The following is a 19,920-nucleotide window of genomic DNA, read 5'->3' as shown; positions in this document are numbered from 1 at the left end:
GGGGAAGAGTAAAAGAGTATTTTTACTGCTGCCCTCGACTGGATAAAAAGTGTTTTTTTTTTTTCTCCACTTGAAGTAGGAAAGGTCGCGAACCCCGAATCCAGACGTATTGCCTAAGTCCAAGTCAATAGAATGGGGTCCATCTCCACCAGGAAAAGCATTATGAAACACTGGATTCTGTAAAACTGCTGAGGTCGAACCACCAGTGATGCAAAAGCTCTTATCAGCGCCACAGTGAACTTCAGTCCCCATCTCACGTCACATCGTAGCCCCTCTTGTTTTCCTTCCTAAAACACAGGCGGGCTCGATTCGCTGGCTGCGCACGGGTTGAGCAGCGCCATGTGATCCGCCCGGTGGTGTCGGGGAGTTTCATTACAACCGGCAGCTCTCGTGTGATCAGCTGGTTCAGGTCATGACCCTCGGTGTAGTGAAGCATTGATTCATATAGGTGTCGTAAGATAAAGAAATCAAATCCGTGTCCTGCAGTTGTCGCTCACGCTCACCGGGGGGAAGAATGTTGTTTACCTGACAAGTGCTTGCGCGGTGAGGCAAATTGAACATTGACTTTCCCTGGACTTTGATTGGAGTCTGGACCGAAGCCGCCGGCAGCAACGCCTCTCTGTTGATGTCATATGGAAGCTGCTGTCCACATATATAAACACACAAAGAGCAGGTCATCCCTCCTTCCAGAGCAGCCGGGCCCTTTATGGATTATAATCCCAGAGAGGGATCCGAGTCAAGACTGAACGGTGAGTTTTCCGCTGTCATGATCGAGCTACTCTCTGAAGATCCTGACGTGTCTCAGGTGCGTGAAGAGTTAGTCGCGGGACAACATGGTCGGACTGAAGCCCTCAGAAGTTCCTCCTCCGCTCGGGGTGAAGATGGCGAGCGCCGGCGCGGCGGCCTGCATCGCTGACCTGGTCACGTTCCCTTTGGACACCGCCAAAGTCCGGCTGCAGGTTTGTTCCCAGACACGACCACGATGGAGCCCCCCCTTTCCTTGACGTGCCCCACCGCATCTTCAGATTCAAGGAGAGAAGGCTGCGGTGGAGGCCACCAAGAACATCCGCTACAGAGGCGTGTTCGGAACCATCAGCACCATGATCCGCACAGAGGGGCCCCGGGCTCTGTATAACGGTCTGGTCGCCGGCCTGCAGAGACAAGTGTGTTTCGCCTCGGTCAGAATCGGCCTCTACGACAACGTCCGGGACTTCTACACCGGCGGCAAAGAGAGTAAGTGGTCAGCCCAAGTTCAGGAGAGGTGTGTGGTCTCTGTGTGTCTGGATAGTGATCTTCAGAATGCTAGGAGTCAGGGCTGCCGATAGATTAAAACCTTTAATCACGATTAATCGCACGAATGCATAGTTAACTCGCGATTAATCGCAAATGAATCACACTTCTTGCGTCTGTTCTAAATGTAACATGAAGGAAGATTTTATCAACACAAGAGTTGCCAAACATTTGTTTACTCCAAAAACTCAACATAACTGATACCATCAAGAACATTCTGTAGAATAACCTCAAAGCAAGCGTTACTGGCCACTTTTGTGTTGATATACTCTTTCTATACGTTTGTAGAACAGATTTTGAAAGTGCGATTAATCGCGAGTTAACTCTGCTTAGGCGCGATGAATCGAGATTAAAGGTTTTGATCTAATGTCAGCCCTATTAGGAAGCACAGGACTCTGCTGCTCATCTGGCTGTTCTGACCGGAGGTCTTGAGCTCTTCTATTGGAGGACCAGGAGTGAAGCTTGAGGCACAATTCCGAACGAGAGAGCTCAAGTTGACTCCCACACAACACTCATATTTGAATGTGAGGGCAGGTTCAGTCGGGACTCAGCACCGACTTCAGGTTGGGAAGACGTGTTGAAGGGCGTGATGGGCTAGTTCAGGTTGCCGAGGACAGCTAGCTAGTCCGCACCCGACCTGGGCCTTGTCAAGAGCTGCCGGGTAAATGTGCTGAGGCCGACGTGTCTTTCTCATCAGGTCCCGGCGTCCTGGTCCGGATCCTGGCCGGCTGCACGACGGGCGCCATGGCGGTGTCGTTCGCACAACCCACCGACGTCGTGAAGGTCCGATTTCAGGCCCAGATGAACCTGGACGGAGTGGCCCGCCGCTACAACGGAACCATGCAGGCGTACAAGCACATCTTCCAGAACGAGGGACTGCGAGGCCTCTGGAAAGGTCTCGAGACGGTTCCGATCCGAGTCACATTTGGCCGACGTGAATAACCTTGTGGTTTTACCATGGATTTCAGGGACCCTTCCCAACATCACCAGAAACGCTCTGGTCAACTGCACAGAGTTGGTCACCTACGATCTGATCAAAGAAGCTATTCTGAAGCACAAACTCATGTCAGGTGAAGACGAACACACACATCGTACCAGTTCACTCTCAGAGTTGAGAGTAGAAGCAACACACATGCGGCGACACTAAGACACTACCCTACTGAAGACAAAGCAGGAGTCAGGCAATTGGCCCGACCTCCACACACCCACCAACCTTCATCTCCTGATAACACACGAGGCCGCCTCACAACATGCTGTAAACTGTTGTGTTCTTACGTAACGCCGTGGCTCGGGACTCGGTGCTGATAACTCCTTGTCGACGCTGCAGATAATCTGCCGTGCCACTTCGTCTCCGCGTTCGGTGCTGGCTTTGTGACCACGGTGATCGCCTCACCTGTCGACGTGGTGAAGACGAGGTACATGAACTCGCCGCCGGGACAGTACCGCAGCGCCATCAACTGCGCTTGGACCATGCTGACCAAAGAGGGGCCCACGGCTTTCTACAAGGGGTGAGCGCATCGCGAATGGCTCGTGCAAATTCAGAAATAATACCACAGAGTTGCGGGTCACATGACTGAGATTCGGGGCTGAAAATGGCCTGCCAGACAGGAATTTGCGAATCCCAGGATGGTAGGGGAAGGTAGGGCCTCCACTTTGCCATCTGGAAAAAGTCATCTCACATTCAGAGCAAGAGGTAAGTAGCTGAGCAGAGGTAAATGTTTTAAGACAAGTTATCAGTTCTTCAGCAAAATAATAATAAGTCAAATGAAATTGGTTATAGTCGGGGGAGGAGGCTTTCTAGCCAGTCAGAAGCGAGGAAGGCGGTATCCTTCCCCTACAATCCTGGGACTCACAAACACGGGCCCCTGGACTTGCTAGCGGCAGTTGTAGCAACCGGAGAGCACAAACCTTTAAACCTCTCATGGATCCAGAGCAAAAGCAAAGACTCTTCCTTGACTGATCATCAACGTGTCCTAAAAATAAAAACTCAGTTTGACAAATCTTTAAAATAAATGCTGTTTAGCTGATGCTTTTATCCGCAGGCTAGTTCGCTGGGAATCGAACCCTCAGCTTCCATCATGGTTTTGCTGCCACCTAGTGAGCTAGCGTGTGTCCCGAAGCGTTTTTGGGTTTTGAGTCGCAATAGCAACCACCAGTGAAATAAGAGGTCAGTCCGCCTGAGCTTTAACATGAGCTCCCGCTTCTGCGTTGCAGGTTCGTCCCCTCGTTCCTGCGACTGGGATCGTGGAACATCGTGATGTTCGTCTCCTTCGAGCAGATCAAGCGCGCCATGATGGTCACCAAGAAGAGGATGGAGGCCACCAACTGACCTCCTGTTAAAAAAAACCCAACAAAACAATGACTTAAAAAGTCATTTATTTTAAGAAGTTCCTTTGTTCAAAAAGGGATTTTAGGACATTTTATCTAAGAACAGTCTCGCTGGATATGTGTGTGAACATCTGTGGATGAACGTTTGCCTGTGACCACAATAAATTATGGAACATAAATATAGAAATATGGTATTCACACAAACTTTTTCAATGTCCTTATTTTATATTATCATTTAAAAAATACATCTAGAAACTTTTGTCACTTCCCTCACATTATGGATGAATCATTTATCAGTGACTGTGTCGCAACAGAAACAGCTATTAACTCGCACCATACGCATGAACAACACACGGACCATGTAAAGACGACATCAGCGCTTTATTATTAGTGTGGCTCCAGAAAAGCTTCCTGTTCAGGGCAACAGCTCACATTCCAGAGCACCCACACAGCTTCAGGAAACAAGTGTCACAAATTAAAAAAAAAAGAAAAAATTAAATTAAATGTACTTTTTTTTCCACTGTAAACAATAGCACTGTTTGTTCAATGAAACCACTGAAGCACTGGTTGGAATGATGGTTATTCTGAGGCAAACGTACACAACAAACCAATGCTCTATAGTTTGACAAAGTTTTAAAATCCTTCTTTACAGATTCTCAGTCATTTTAAAAAGCACACGTGAGCGAGCACTGGAGCCGATCACAGATGGTGGAGACTTTACGATCAGCCCGAGGCGTCTCGATGAGCTGGTGAGCTTTGCAGTTGTCCACCATGTTTCCCACTGAGACACTGGGTATTTCATTTGACCACTTGTCGTTCCAAGTGTCACAGCTCCGAAAAACCAACATTAAAAGAGTTAGAGGGGTCATTCAGGGGTCAAAGTGTGAATTCACACGACCTCTGACCTACTCAGGAAATCACGGTAAAAAAAGTGTTCAGTGCAAATAGATTTTTCACTCACTGTCAAAGGTGATGTTATATATCGTAGCTGTCAGGTGAAAGTATCCGAGCTTGAGCTCCACATTTGGAACAAAGACCAAACAGAACATACACGCTGTTATGACTCTGTCTTTTCTTGACCTTTATTCCTGCCTGACCTTCGACTTACCTGCTGGAAACATTTGCAAAGACTGAGCTACTTGGTCAGAGTCAGAGACACGTCGGGCTCCTTCAGGTGAGCTCGAACAATGTCGTGGAATTTTTCTCTGTACAGATTGAACTGCATGATGCTTTCAGGCTCTTCTGTGATCCAGAATTTGTCAAACTCGAACGCCAGGTAGCCTAAAAGAGACGAGGAGTGTTGAGAGTGACTTCAGAGCAGAACAGCAGAAGCAGAGGTGCTGACTCACAGTAGAGCTGGTGGAAGTGCCTGACCTCCGGCAGACCTGGGACTGTGTTGTAGAAGTGGGGCTTCAAGGCGCCGCTCTTCAGCAGACTGTAGGCCATCTCCGTCAGGTTGATCCCCACGATGGCGTAGGAATACCTGGAGCCATTTGAGGTTTGAACAAGGCAAACACAGCATCACTTTCAAAAAGGCTGCGACGGCCTCTTACCCCAGCTTCGGGTGGTTCGCATGTGACAGCACCTGCCGAGCTTCTTCTGTGTAGTTTTGACTGAAAAAGCTGCAGAGGAGACGCCGTCAGTTTGTCCCTTCAATCCACCTTCAGTTCCACCTCATGGATTTCATTGCTGGTTACTAGGGATGGGCGATAACTCATCGTACACGATATACCACCAAACGCAATCTCCACCATGACAATTCTTCGATAAACACGTGACTCACTCGCTGCATTGCACGTGTGAGGGGACGGCGCGCCGCGCTCTCAAGCTCTGCAGCGTTTGACAGCTGACACCGGCGTGTGACAGCTGTGGAGAGTGTGGTGGACTTTTATAGTTTACTAATTTTTAATACAGGGAACCTTTGATAATGACACTGGTCGACTGAGTCTCTGGGTGTGTGTTTATTTTATTAGATGGAGTGGTCCTCATAGGTTCTCTGACGCGGTCGTCTGCCTTGGTTCACATCGACACATGCAGGTCTCCTGCAGCGCTGGTGAAAATAGTTGGATATTGGACGGAGCTCTGCTCCGGTATTGACGGCGGCGTCCTCTTCCCATTCACTGATCGTGGACACGCTCTCACAGGCAGCGCTAATGCTACACCCCGGCATCAGTTAGGGACCATCAACAAATTCTAAAGCAGTCAAAGTATGAGTGGAATCTTCAATAAGGCAATGAAAAACAACCATTTTTGGAGAGAGAATTGTGAAAAGGTTTTCCATCACACAAGACAAAGGACTGACAGTTGGTATAATGATTTGGAGAATACAATATGACTACATGATAATTTCTTCACATGATTTCTAATATTTCTTCGATAGCATCGAGGAAATGTGTCCAGACTGCTCCATAGTTCAAGTCAACTGTTCAGAGACATGAGATACAGCAGACAGACGGCTCATTTTAACCCCTAAATAAAGCTGGCAGAGCTGTCTGTCAGACACCAGCGGCTTCTACCAGAAATGTGAAGCGTTGAATCTCTACACTTGGTAAACTATTATATTGAAACATAAACGAATAATGATGTTGGAGACAAACTCCACTGACAAGTTTCATCACAAAACAGTTTCCAGAGAGACTGTAGTGTCCAACACATGGAAGAGAAATGGAAATGTATTTATCGTGATAATTATTGTTATCGCCGAAATTACAACATTTATCCTGATAACTTTTTTTTCTGCATATAGACCAACCCTAGTGGTTACTACTAACTGCCTTGTTGTCCTTTCTTGTTTCTCATTTGACCTTTTTTGTCCTTCATTCTGGTCATTTGCTCCATAAACGTATAATGAGTAGGATTTGAAATGTCCCACACTAAGTGCTTCTTGAAATTCAACCTTGAAGCACAAGGTTTATTAACATTCTGAAGCAACTGAAGCCCCCAAATGGTGCTGTCTCCCCAACTCCGCATAAATTTTCTGAGTCCAACTGATGCACCTCAAACATTCTGAGCCGTGAGACTCCGCCCCTGAACTGACGGTGACCCGGGAGCCATTACGCCGGCGACACACACTGACTCAGTGCAGTACTCACAGGAGGTTCATGAGTCCCAGCAGACCCATTCCTCTGAAGTCCGTCTTCGGGTCGTCACCTTGGAATCCAATGTCTCCCCACTGTTTGGTCACTCTGGACTCCAGTTTGACTGTTGGCATCAGCAAGTCCCACAGCTGGAAGTGCAAAGAGACACAGTCAGAGTGGTGGTCACACATGGCTCCAGATCAGTTCAGTCGACTGATCCACGTCCAGGCAGCTTCACCTTGGAGGATGTCGGCCATTGTATTGCTTCACTGAGCTTCGAATCATGACAGTCTCTCACTCCTTCATCTATATTTGGATGCCATTCCACAATACCAACTGAGTGGCATAGCCTTAGCGTTAGAGGACTCAGACTGAGGGGACTAACAGGAGATCCTGAGACCAACAAACCTGGCAACCCCTCTCACAGGATGCCTGGAAGAACACGGTCTAATGGCTTCTTTAAGTCCACAACACACGAGTGATGGGTCCCTCAACACCGATGCACCGGCGCATGTGCCGAGCTTGGTGCACGTATCACTTTAAGACAGCCTCGTGACAGATGAACGAACTGTGTCGACTCGGCAAAAACGCACTTATAACACATTAATAAGGAAGCGCATCTGTCGACAGGATGCAAGTGCTGAATCAGTCTATTCTCACGGTTTCTTGTCAATGTCTTTGTGGACCATTTAGATCTCCCATCGGAGAATAATGTATTTATTTCAACCAGTTTGCCTCCGATTTTAGACATGTCTTGTTCCATTTTAATTCAAATTTAATTCAAATTCAGGTCAGTCTTAGTTCACTGTCACATTATTTTTTGGAAGAAACGCAACAGACTTAACATGGAAGATTTTTAAACATTGGAAAAAAGTTTTTCTTTTTGAATAAAAATGTGTCCAAAAACTCTACAAGCATCCTCCTTCACATCATTTTCACTTAAATTTTCCCATTATGATACATGTTCACGTTATTTAAATATTTGGAATAATACAATATGAATGCAAATACTTGACATTGATATATTATTATCGTATACAGTAGGGCTTCAAATCAGTGTCAGTTCCGTCTGTCAAGTACGTTGCCTGCAGGGACTTTTAATGTCCAGCAGGTGTCAGTATTCAGCACTAGTAGCAACACTGTGTGTCGCAACGCGTTATGATGCCTCATTTACCCAGCACTAAAAACCGCAGCAACTTGTCGAGCAAACTCCCAGTCGCACTTAAATTCAGCACCTCTTAAGACACCTTTTTGTCAGGAAGGCAGAAAATGCACGATGAAAGGAATCTGTGCTTTACTTACTTACTAATGTCTATTTTGGGTACACAGTGGTACCTCGGTTCTCGACCACAATCTGTTCCAGACGGCCGTTCAAGAAGCGATTTGTTCGAAATCTGAATGGATTTTTCCCATTACAATGAATGGAAAAAGCGTTCCAAGCCTTAAAATAGTCTTTTGTAGGAGTGAATGTAGAGTGTCTGCTGCAGGTGCGCTGTTCCTCTATGTGTGTGGCCGCTGCATGTGGGAGGGGTTGGCGAGTGAGTGAGGTCTCTCCAGAAGTGAAGAGGTGCCCGGTGCGTGTCCAGCTCTGAATGTGCCCTTCTGAGTAGTTTGGCTGTGACAAAGTCATAAACCAAGTCACGCTCTGTCCCAGACTCGCCTCATCCCTGTCCCAGCTCCAGCCCACAACAGGACATCAAACCCTGGAGTGTGGCTCCAGCACCTCCCCTGTGACACTCTACCACGGTCCAGTGTGGAGACAGGAAAGGTTTTACACCTCAATATGAAGAGAAAACAGTCAGTAAATGTAGCTAACGGGACACGTCTGCATACAGAGGCTGCGTTATACACAATAACAAAGCGCCTCGTGGGTCAGCTGATCGGTCCGCGCACATTGTGTTTTTTCAGGTTTTTTTCAGGGGCGTTCGAGTTCTGGATTTTTGTTTGAAATCCAAAGCAAAAAAATCTCAAAATTTTTGTTCAAAGTCCGGGACGTTCGAAAACCGAGGTACCACTGTATATTGATGTGTTTTTGAAAGAAACACTGTTCAAACTGAAAACACAATAGTAGAAAAAAGTAGTAGAGGCAGGCACCTTCAGCAGCATGGCCTCGTGCTCCTGGTTCTCCGAGCAGAAAACTTCTTTCCTCATGTCTTCCACCGATGTATACAGACTTGTGTATCCTCGGATCTGCAGCAATGAGGTGTGAAGTTTCTCCTTGAACCTAGAAGAAGCAACAGGGTTGAGCCAACTCTGTTGCAGGAAAGAATATCCAATGTGAAAAGCTTACTGTGGATCTTTCTCTTGTTTGACATTCTTCGCCTCCATTATTGCGCCCACACATTTTTCCAAATCATCGTCGCTGCCTTTCAGCGAGGCTCTTAAAACCTGAAGCAAAAAAAATAAAGTCAGACCGAGCTATTCAGTAGATCATTTATTATTTAATGGTGGATTTATTTACCGGGCTTTTTGATGAATTGAGAGAATATTCTTCAAAAAGAAAACAAGAAATTAATGCATCGCACACACACACACACACACACATATATATATATATATATATATATATATATATATATATATATATATATACACATAGAAGCATCACAGTCAATATGTATTTGCAGTAAAGTCATGTACCAGTCTTCAAAGTCCTGGTGGCTCCAGGCTTGTACCCAGCCAGGATCCTCTGGAGCTCACAGGTCCCGGTGGCCTGCCGGATCAGCCACTTCAGCCAGTGTCGCAGGAAGGACGCGAACACATACTGCCAGATGGCGCCCAGCATTTTCTCTAAAACACACAGAAGGTCGCATCGATGACGGTCTTGCAACCGGATTTTACGTTCATGCTCTTGAGCTCTCTGGGCTTCAGTGGCTGTAAACAAAGTTTTTAGTGTAACAGAACAGTGACAACAACCGGTGGCGGAGAATCTTCACACGGACGGAGATGTTTGGAGAAACTCGAGTAAATGACAATCAGATGATCTAAAAAGAATGTACTCCGATCGTTGCCGGACTGTTTCCAGAAGTGGCGATAACGCTGCAACTGTAGCACTCGCTGCTGCAGCTTCCTTCACATTTGTATGAACTGCTGCTTTGGAATTAGCGCCTGTGCTAGCTGTTAGCATTGTGGCTTAAACGTTTGACTAACTCGAAGCGAACATTTTACATTTTCTGGGAAATAACTCAACAGCTTATTGTTTTTAAAACTCGCCAATTGTCGCGGCGAACAATAGTTAGCAAACAGCAGCACGGTGAAGTGTAAACAATGGGTCACTAATGTGAAAGAGGAGGTTAGTCGTTCGATGGTAGAGAGCGTGCAAAATGAAAAAGTGTGTGGTCTGTTACTGTTATAGGTTATTGTTCTTCTTACCCCGGGTTTTCCGATCGGGAAATCAAGTCAATAGTCACATTCAGTCAGAAGTTAGTCAGGAATGTTAGCGACGTCTCTGTTGACAACAGTTTCTTCATGGTGCATTCAGGGAACACCGGACAATTTTAGGCTGCTATCTAATTTCTCAGTAGCAACCGCGCTCTTATTTTTTCACAAAGCATTTATTTACACTAAAATATGCGTTAAGTCATTTAAATACAACCTCCACTCTTTCAATTGCATTTACGGTCTTTAAAATATTGCGATCAAAACGACTTGATGTCTTTGAACATAGCATTCAAAAGTACTGCAACGTGTGCGTATTCGCGTGCGCCCCCTGCAGGTCATCTCTATATTAGTACCCATCTCCACCACAAGGGGGAGTCCGATTCACTTTTTAAACTCAGATTTATTTTAATTTTAATAAGCGTCGCTGAGGTTGATCAACAAAGATTGCACATCTAATATCTGTGATTATTCTTCCGTTGAATTTAAACAATTGTTGCCTTAAAAATACAGTGTTTATGATGGAGACACTTGTGGTGAAAGCAGGGAGCAAGTGGAAGATCAGCTAGAGAGGTGGAGGTTTGCCTTAGTAAGGAGAGGAATGAAGGTTAGCTGCAGTAAGACGGAATACATGTGTGTGAATGAGAGGGAGCCAAGTGGTCAGGTGAAGTTACAGGATGTAGAGGTAAAGAAGGTGGAGGGTTTTAAGAGTGATTTTGGAGAGTGTGAGAAAGAGGTGAAGAACTGGGATGGAGCAGGATGGAATCATTGGAGAAAAGTGTCAGGTGTGATGTGTGAAAAAAGGGTGTCGGCAAGGATGAAAGGGAACGTGTCCAAAAGGGTGGTGAGGCCAGCAATGCTGTATGGTTTGGAAACAGTGTCACTGAGGAAAAGACAGGAGGCAGAGCTGGAGGTAGCAGAGATGAAGATGCTGAGCTTCTCTCTGGGAGTGAGCAGGATGATGATAGGATCAGATGGACAGCACATGTGCTCAGGTGTTTAGGTGACAAAGTCAGGGAGGCTAGATGGAGATGGTTTGGACATGTACAGAGGAGAGAGAGCCAGTACATTGGTAGATGAAGATGTTGAGGTTGGACCTGACAGGCAGAAGGTGGAGAGGAAGGCCAAAGAGGAGATTGATGGAGGTGGTGAAGGAGGACATGAGGTTTGTAGCTTTGAGAGAAGAGGAAGCAGAGGACAGGGTGAGATGGAGGAGGATGATCCGCTGTGGCTACCCCTGAAGGGAGAAGCCGGAAGGAAAAGAAGAAAAGTTTCCTAAAATGTTAATAAAACTGGACAAATAACAGTACGACAATTGAACCTCAAACTATAAAAAAGCTGAACCCTCAACCACAAAATGCTTCAATCATTCTATTATGGCTTCTTACATTGACTTTGCTCATCAAATGGGCTGCACTTCAAAAGATAAAAGTGTTAGATGGTGACAGTGAGTTGCCTCCCTGAATGGATGAGGATCACATCATTGCACAGGTTCTTAAACTGCAAATTCATGTTCATAATAATAACAACACCAAAAAAAAAACAGTTCTCACTCCAACCATGACTGCGAGACAAGCAAGCTCCGTGTTTTATCCTGTTCCAGTTTATTTATTTCCGTGGCTGGTGTTTGGCATCACGAGCCCGAGGCTGTTTAATCGAGCGAGTCCAGCGGCTCTGTTGGGCCAAGTGTGCTCTCAACTGTGCTTAAGTCTGGGCATCCTCACCTCATCAGTCCCTCTGGGCCCTTAAAGACAGGAGATCCTCCTGCTACGGTTCCCAGGGCTGCGCAGCTCTCAGTCCAGAAGCTGAGGAACAACTGGAAAAGCACTCAGAGAGGGCAGGCTTCCACCCAGCAGCTCACCCCTCGTAAGTCAATATAAAATACTATATTTAAGCTTCTTAAATATTGTGGAAAACTCATGTAACATTCACGTTGATCTGTCCTGCTTCTCCTTCTCTGTTTTTTGTTTTTCCTCTCTTGGCACGCACGCACTCGATCCATAGTCCTATCATCCTGCCCAAATGGTTTAGCCCTTAAAAATAATGCACGGATCATTTGAGTGACGGGAGCTCGATATCTGCAACTATGTCGCTCAACTCAAATTACACAACAATTTGTCAACGTCAAAATGTCCAATACCAATCCTCAGCCGCAGAGAGAGAGCGCTGGCCAAAATCTGATTTCAATTCCTGCCACTCTGAGAGGTGAAACTTGAGGAATCGATGTGGGATTTTCTTCAACTGTCTCTCCATGAGCTGCGCCCTCTGATGCACTCATGTCTGACCTTGACAACCTCTGTAGCGTCACCTTTGACATATAGTCGCTCCAAAATAAACTTCCCTTTCTCTTGTAGTGAATATGTCTATCGTACATGACTCTTTATATCTGCTTCCTCTAGGCACTCTGGTTTCCTCCCGCAGTCCATTTTTTTGTCTCAAAAATGATTCCATACAGAAGATCATAGCGAATGTGACGGCAAGAAAAAAAGGGAAAGCTCGGGACTGGAGGGTGCAGCCTCCATCCAGCCATTCATCCGCTCATCTGCCGCACCACGCTGAGAGTGGGGTGGAGGAGCAGAGTGGGGTGCGAGTGGGAAGCACCCACTTTTCTCCAGATGAGGAGGCAGAGAAGCGCCGGAGGATCGTTCTGACAATCGAGCTGTTTTGCTTCAACGCCGCGTTCTGTCACGTCGGATCGAAACCTCGAGGGTCGAAGGCGTGGCTTGGTGTCACGGAGCCTCTCGACGTTACACACACACACACGAGCGCATCTGTGAGTCGGACGCGCGGAAGAGGCGGCTTCTCCGGGAAGGTAAGACAAGGCGCTTTCTCTCATCAGCAGGGGTTTCCTCCCTCGTTTGTCCGCAAGGTCAGAGAGAAAATGGAACCTTGAATTTGCCTGTAGACACCGGAGGGAGGCGGGGGTCTTCAATTGTAGAGGGTCTGCTCTCCATAAATATTTGCACTTTGTCAACAGAGCAGCAGATGAGAGCAGACACAAACGCTCCACCTGTCTATGACTCAATACAGCTGAGTATTCTGCCTTCATTCAGCACTCATTCACAAGCAACTGGGAAGGGTGGGAAAGGAAACGCACTGGATGAGAAGACCATCTATCTTTCGGTGTCAGAGGCTGCGGGAGAAGTCCTCATCAATAATGTGACTGCAAATGTAACCGCTAGTCCCAGGAGGCGGCCGAACACTGAGCTGTCCGGGGCTCCTGTGTGTGCGACTCCAACATTGATCTCACTGCAGATTCATGGTCTGAAGAAAGTGAGGGAGTAGATCTTTGTGAGGTGGAGCATCACTCACGGGAATGGCCCAGATGCTTTTACACTTTGAGGAAGCTGAGACGGAGCCATCCGTCAACGGTAGGACGGAGATGTGGGACAAAACTGCAGGTCATTTTGACATCGCAGAGCGATGGGATGGTAAGACAATCTCGGTTTCTCTTCAAATTCAGGACGAGATACGAAAGGATGAGTTGAGGAAAAAGCCCCAAATTTGGCCTCAGCACGGTCTCTGCTTAACTGCAGAGAAGCAGTGCTCACGGACGTATTGATGCCAAAGACCAACGCCGATCGCTGCTGCTCCATCAATCTTTCACAGAAACGCTTGTTAGACAGATTGATTGGTGGACTTGCTCCGAGATGTCGAAGCGACATCTTCTTGTACCTGCTGACATAGACTGAAGACAGTCTTCTTTTTCATCCACTCCTCCGTCTTCTTTTCGCCAATGGCTCCCGCTGAATTGTTGATGTGCTACAGTCTCAGGAAGACCTTTTCTTGGGACGGTTTTGACACAGTTGCTGTTTGAGTTCCGGATGTTTTTCATTCGCTGACTTCTAAAACGATGGAGTATGACGGAGTGGTGATGCACGACAACAAGCTGTGTTTCTCAGCCTCATTTTGAGCAGAATTTTACGGTACGCTCTTCACATTAAAGCTGAAAGTGACAGCGATATTGAGCTACGAGTCTTTGGTCTGGAGCAGGGGTCACCAACATGGTACCCACAGTAGCCCACAGGCTGCTAAAAAAAAGAAAAAGTAAAACAATAATAATTTAAATTCTGTCATTTATCTTCCTTTGTTTATTGTGATCTGTGATGTGCTTGAACCAATGGCTGCCCTTCGTGTCTCACAGTGCCCTTGGAGTAGCTTGTGGTTGCTGAAAGGTTGGTGACCCCTGGTCTAGTATCGAATACAAATGTTAGTTTTGTGACAATGCTCCAGCTAGGATCGACTCGCTGTCCAGTCCAAATTGTAAGGCGGAGCATTTTGATTTTTCGGATCAGACGCGTAGTTCGTTTTCCATTTCCTTCATTTTGAATGGGGCCCATTGGAGAACAGCTCAAGGGTCTCCCTCATTGGTGCTTGGTGACAATGTCTTACTTTGACGTAGAATTATGACCGTCTGTGGATACCCGAACCCGAAGTTCCTAAAAGGAGTTTCGGCAGCTTGTAGGGTTTAGCTACGAAGAAGCTGTGTTCTGGATACCCTTTTCCAGACGCTGAAAACAGAATAACAAAATGTTATCCTTTAAAACAGGAACATAATACTGACTGACAGGAAAAGGGCTTGTCTCATTTAGAAATAAGCATCACCATGAAGTAGCACGACCTTGGGCCATTTTTAATTGACACACAGGATCTTGGCAAAGAGAGTGGATGTTGCAACGGTTTTCCACTCTCTTGTGGACCGTGCTGCTGAGCCCGTGAGACGCTTATTTCAAGGGCTACAGATGGCCCCATGGCCAGCCTTTGGTCATCACTAGCCTGGGTACATTTTAACCTCAGATCTCGGAACCCAAGTACACATTTTAATCGGTGGAGTACATTGTTTTTACCAAACCAACAAAGCCTATATGCACGTGTGTATGTGTATTTAATTTCTGGTAACGGTGCAGACGTTTTGCACCAGATTGATCTCAGCTCTCGATCACAAAGTGACTGGGATGTTGTTAATAGAGCAGAATTCTTATCGTGTCAATACAGTTCAGACGCTGACTGATGGAGCAACATTCCTGGCCTGTCCCACTCTAGCCAGTTTCTGGATATTCCTGGACAGGAATAAGATTAGCTTGCACTAAGACATGTGCAAAAGTGTTTGCACTCACTGGAAAATGTGCCAAAGAATTTATCAAAGCAATGTACAGTGGTACCTCGGTTTTCGTATGTCCCGGAATTCGAACAAATCGGAGTTTGATTTTTTTTGCTTCTGATTTCGAATGAAAATCCAGAACTGGAACGCCCCCGAAAAAATCCAGAAGAAATATAACGTGCGCGGACCGATCAGCTGAGCCACGACCCGCTTTGTTATTGTGTCTCTGTATGCAGACGTGTCCCGTTAGCTACATTTACTGACTGTTTTTTCTTCATATTGAGGTGTAAAACCTTTCCTGTCTCCGCACTGGACCGTGGTAGAGTGTCACAGGGGAGGTGCTGGAGCCACACTCCAGGGTTTGATGTCCTGTTGTGGGCTGGAGCTGGGACAGGGATGAGGCGAGTCTGGGACAGAGCGTGACTTGGTTTATGACTTTGTCACAGCCAAACTGCACAGAAGCGCACATTCAGAGCTGGACACGCACCGGGCACCTCTTCTCTTCTGGAGAGACCTCACTCACTCAGCAACCCCTCCCACATGCAGCGGCCACACACATAGAGGAACAGCCACCTGCAGCACACACTCTACATTCACTCCTACAAAAGACTATTTTAAGGCTTGGAACGCATTATTGCTTTTTCCATTCATTGTAATGGGAAAAATCCATTCAGATTTCAAACAAATCGCTTCTCGAACGGCCATCTGGAACGGATTGTGGTCCAGAACCGAGGTACCACTGTATTGTGTCTACCAAAGGGGCAAAATATGAGCTGTTTACATCTAATTTAAGCAGAAAATTCGAAGTGAATCTGCTTTATTTTGATTATTATTATCATGTAGCATCTTATAGTTTCTTATTTAGGACACTTTTTGGGGATTTTTTTCAGTCTGGGGTTGCTTCAGGTGCTAGTCCCTCTCTGAACTTGCCTCGTAAATAGCCTCAAACGCTGAGCCTCTGTTTTCATTGGTACTCGCAAACCCATCTTTCCTCCTTACATAGCAGCAGAACTATGTCTTTCATCAAAATTTCTTCTTCCTTGGTCAATTCTTTACATGCCAGAAAACCACCTGTGTAATCTTCAACCTTCTGCACCCTTACCTATCTCGACCATCCTCTGTTCTCACGTCCTCTTCATGTCCTTCTTCATCACATGCATGGACCTCAGTGGTTCTGCGTCTTCCTTTGCCTGATTCTTGGTATTCTTGGTCCGACATGTTTCCTGTCTCTCCTCTCAACCTGTCCAAACCATCTCCTTATCCTCATGCTGGTTTCTGTTTTTGTCCTTTCCAGTCACTCCCAATGTCCTTGTGACAAGATAAGCTGCTGCTTATCGGTGTGGCTAAGCTTTTGCCGGCCACAAAATCTAACTTGGTGTCCTGCATCCGGCCCTTGGGCCTTAAGTTGACATATGCAGTAGGGCAGTGTTTTTCAACCGGTGGCTGTGAGAGAGTGTCAGGTGAGGTGGACGATATGATGACATTAACTTGAGGACATTACATGGATTCGGTCACATTCTTTCTACACACTATAGATCTATGCTGATCTATGTATTTGATTCTGAAATGCAGAATCAAACAAAAGAATAATTGTATCAATAACAGTTATTTAAAAGAAATTAACTGATGATGCATCTTGCCATATTGCCCACCCCTTTCTGCATAGATTTTTAAACAAATACGTATGAGTTCCTACAATTTTTCACAAATGAAAAGGGATTTTCTACAGGACGTTTGACTAAGCATAACTGTGCTTTGGCTGAGGTTCGGTTGGTGGTGAGCCTCTGGATTTTTTCAACGGACCAAGTGTGTTGTGGCTTAAAAAGGTTGAAAAACACTGGAGTAGGGTAATAAGAAATAAGTGAAGTTGCAGAGGTGAAGGAGGAGCCACTGACCGTCGTTGCTCCGCCCCTTTCATGAGTGCAGTGATACAAAGAAACAGACGTAGATTACATGGAAACTGTGCCACTCTTTGGGGGCTGAAAGGTGAAAACTGGGTTGAACTGAAGACAGGTTGCAAAATCTTTGGTAGAGAATTGAAGAAATAAGAAAGAACACATGGAAATAAACCTGGAGTTGACGGCAGATGGAATTGAGATTGACTCCTCCTATTGTGACTCTTTTTCTTCCTTGCATGTTGTCAGATCGTTTCTTCGTTTCTTCAGTTTAAGTTGAGAGCGGTCGGCTGCCGCCACACGCAGACATTTCTGATCATAAATATTCAATATGCCTCGGCAATTTTCATAGCCAGTTAATGGGACAAATTCACTCTTAACACACCCCAAACCGAACCCATCTCTTGTGAGATTGTCAAACAGGATAATCACACGAGAGATAAGGTGGGCAAGGGGCAGAATTGGGTGGAAAACAGCCTTATTATTGTGATGTGTGCATGTGTAATTGTCCTGTTGTGTACTCATCAGACGTCTCTATTGTCCCCACAGGACATATTGCAACCTGAGTGGAGTCTCCGGGGTCTGATCCCATTACCTCTGGACTGCATTTGAAGCTCCTTCCAAGTGTCCACAATGGGTTCAAACCCGAAACGGACAGTGACAGTGCAGATGGTTCCTCAGCTGACTGCCGTGGACTCACTGGGCAACAAGGAGTCCAACGCCAACTGGGCCAATGAGTCCAACCGTAAGCTCCCTCAGGTCTGTTCGGATCACACGCAGGCATCGAAGACTGCGTCCCAAAGTCAAAACGCAGCTCCCGTCGGCAGCGAGGCTACGGCGAGGGCGTCGAATGGAAACAATGGGAGCGCGGACGGTAAAGTGCAGCGGAGCTCAGTGACTGCTGATGAGCCAGGGGGCGCCGACACGGATTCTAATGCAAATATCAGACCGTTGGGTCTCGGTGAGAACTGTGACGTCTCCAATTCTGGCGTGTCGGAGGCGGATACGAGGTCCCGGAATCACACAGAGGCAAACTGCTCATCGAAACACAATCTTAATCAGGCTTATGATTTCAAATGTGCAGATGACAAACTCAATAAAGAGGCTCGGTCAGAGTCGGAGCATTTACAAAGCTGCCCCCCAGGAGCGTCGCAGCACGAGCAGAAGAGCGCACCTTCAGCTCTGATCAGTTCAAGCAGCCCAGGAGCAGAGAAGGACGTTGGAACTGTGAATTCCTTACAAGCCTCTTCAGATAAGCGTCAGCTGCAGATGGATTCCTCCGCTTCGCCGCAGGCTGTGAAAGACACGGCGACCAAGTGCAGCCAGAGTGCAGCTGTCGGTGAAGGTCAGCCGCTCTTCAGGGAGGCTTCCACGATGACCTCATCTCCCTGCTCTGCAACAGTCAAGCAGTGTCAAGACATGGAGGTCCAGGCGGTGGCGAACATGTGCAGCAAATCTGTCTGCACAAGTCCGAGTCTGATGCCAGCCGCGCACAAGCCTGGTCCTGCTGCAGTCCCAGAGGAGGAGGCCGAGAGCCTGACTATTATCCACCAGCTGCAAGATGGTGCTCACTTTGCTTCTCCGTCTGCGGAGCCACAGTCAGACAAGGTGACTGTTAAAGCAGAGATGTGCGTAAAGTCAGCTCTTTGCAACACACAGCCGGTTTATCAGATCGATATACAGCACAGCAAGGATGCTGGAGCAGAGGAGAGCGCTGGGAATAAGACTGTGGAAGCCCCCTCTGCTGAATCAGGAGACGCCCCGAGGACGACACCTGAAGCGGCTCCTGTGGACGGGGACAAGGCAACGGTGAGATCCTCAGAGGCCGCCGTCGCAACATCAGGGAAAAACTCGACAAAAGACAAGACTGAATCCAAAGAGACGAATTCGGACTCGGACAAACAGAAGGAAAAAAGCATTCACGACGTAGTGTGGGACGAGCAGGGCATGACCTGGGAAGTCTACGGCGCGTCCGTGGATCCAGAATCGCTGGGGTTCGCTATCCAGAGCCACTTGCAGTGCAAGATAAAGGAGCAGGAGAGGAAGCTTATCGCCCAGGTCTCTTTTCGGAAATCCTTCTCCGGCGCCACCTCGCCCAAGAACAGCAAGAAGAGCAAGCGACGGCATCAGAACATTTTCCGCTCCATGTTCCAGAACCTCAGGCGGCCCGACTGCTGCGCTCGCCCTCCCCCCTCTTCTGTCGCCGACTAGGACTCCTCCTCACCAAGCAGCTGTCCTCAAGTGACTCACTTAATAACGTCAATCCTTGTACTCATCGTACGGAATGTTGTAGAGTAGAGCTGAAATATTCGTGTGATCAAAGGAGATATGAAGTAGCAATATTAAAAAAAGCTTATTTTTTAGCGTAGATAGGAAAGAGAAAGACACTTTTGACGCCCACCGGCGATAGTAGTGAAACGCATGTGCATTAGTGACCTTAAATGGACCTTTGCGGTAAAAAAATTCATAAATATATACATATAAATATTGTGTCAAAGTACCTGCTTATTAAACCATCAACATTTGGTAAACGTTCCGAGGTGTTTTGGAGACTTATATTTATAAGATTGCTTTATTTTATTTTCTATAGTGAGCATCAACGACGAGACCACGTGCACACTCTTTAAAATTCCTGTCATTTTTGGATTACTAATAAAATCTTGAAACATGAATTGCTTGAGCCATCATTTTATTAATATTTGGGGTATATTTTACCTTTTAAGGTTTTGGTAAAATGTTTAGATATGTGGAAGACTTGAATATTGAATTCACATTCAGGGGCTTAAATAAATGGGGAGCAATACGCCCAGTCATTTTTGTGAAAAGGGACAAAATGAAATTTCGATTTGGA

The 19,920-nt window shown here is 46.5% G+C and overlaps 3 protein-coding genes across 3 annotated transcripts; 2 read left to right on the top strand and 1 right to left on the bottom strand.

The window, feature by feature from the left end:
• Positions 1 to 590: 590 nt before the first annotated feature.
• ucp1 (uncoupling protein 1) lies at positions 591 to 4,014 on the top strand. The gene is made up of 7 exons (XM_053857475.1): positions 591 to 749; positions 806 to 959; positions 1,026 to 1,233; positions 1,988 to 2,185; positions 2,259 to 2,360; positions 2,618 to 2,798; positions 3,505 to 4,014. The coding sequence occupies exons 2-7, from the start codon at positions 834 to 836 to the stop codon at positions 3,617 to 3,619; spliced, it is 930 nt and encodes a 309-aa protein (XP_053713450.1). The 5' UTR covers positions 591 to 749; positions 806 to 833; the 3' UTR covers positions 3,620 to 4,014.
• Positions 3,981 to 10,200, bottom strand: elmod2 (ELMO/CED-12 domain containing 2). The gene is made up of 9 exons (XM_053857476.1): positions 10,068 to 10,200; positions 9,336 to 9,485; positions 9,157 to 9,185; positions 8,986 to 9,083; positions 8,790 to 8,919; positions 6,711 to 6,844; positions 5,172 to 5,240; positions 4,968 to 5,101; positions 3,981 to 4,899 (listed from the first exon to the last, which is right to left on the bottom strand). Exons 2-9 carry the CDS (start codon positions 9,478 to 9,480, stop codon positions 4,754 to 4,756), a joined length of 885 nt encoding a protein of 294 aa, XP_053713451.1. The 5' UTR covers positions 9,481 to 9,485; positions 10,068 to 10,200; the 3' UTR covers positions 3,981 to 4,753.
• Positions 10,201 to 12,642: 2,442 nt separating this feature from the next.
• gprin3b (GPRIN family member 3b) lies at positions 12,643 to 19,708 on the top strand. Its single transcript, XM_053857076.1, has 2 exons — positions 12,643 to 12,885; positions 17,619 to 19,708. Exon 2 carries the CDS (start codon positions 17,703 to 17,705, stop codon positions 19,278 to 19,280), a length of 1,578 nt encoding a protein of 525 aa, XP_053713051.1. The 5' UTR covers positions 12,643 to 12,885; positions 17,619 to 17,702; the 3' UTR covers positions 19,281 to 19,708.
• The last annotated feature ends 212 nt before the right edge of the window (positions 19,709 to 19,920 follow it).

The sequence above is a fragment of the Synchiropus splendidus genome, chromosome 2 (assembly GCF_027744825.2).
Source record: "Synchiropus splendidus isolate RoL2022-P1 chromosome 2, RoL_Sspl_1.0, whole genome shotgun sequence".
NCBI classification, from domain to species: Eukaryota; Metazoa; Chordata; class Actinopteri; order Syngnathiformes; family Callionymidae; genus Synchiropus; species Synchiropus splendidus.
This window is presented reverse-complemented; position numbering and strand designations above follow the sequence as displayed.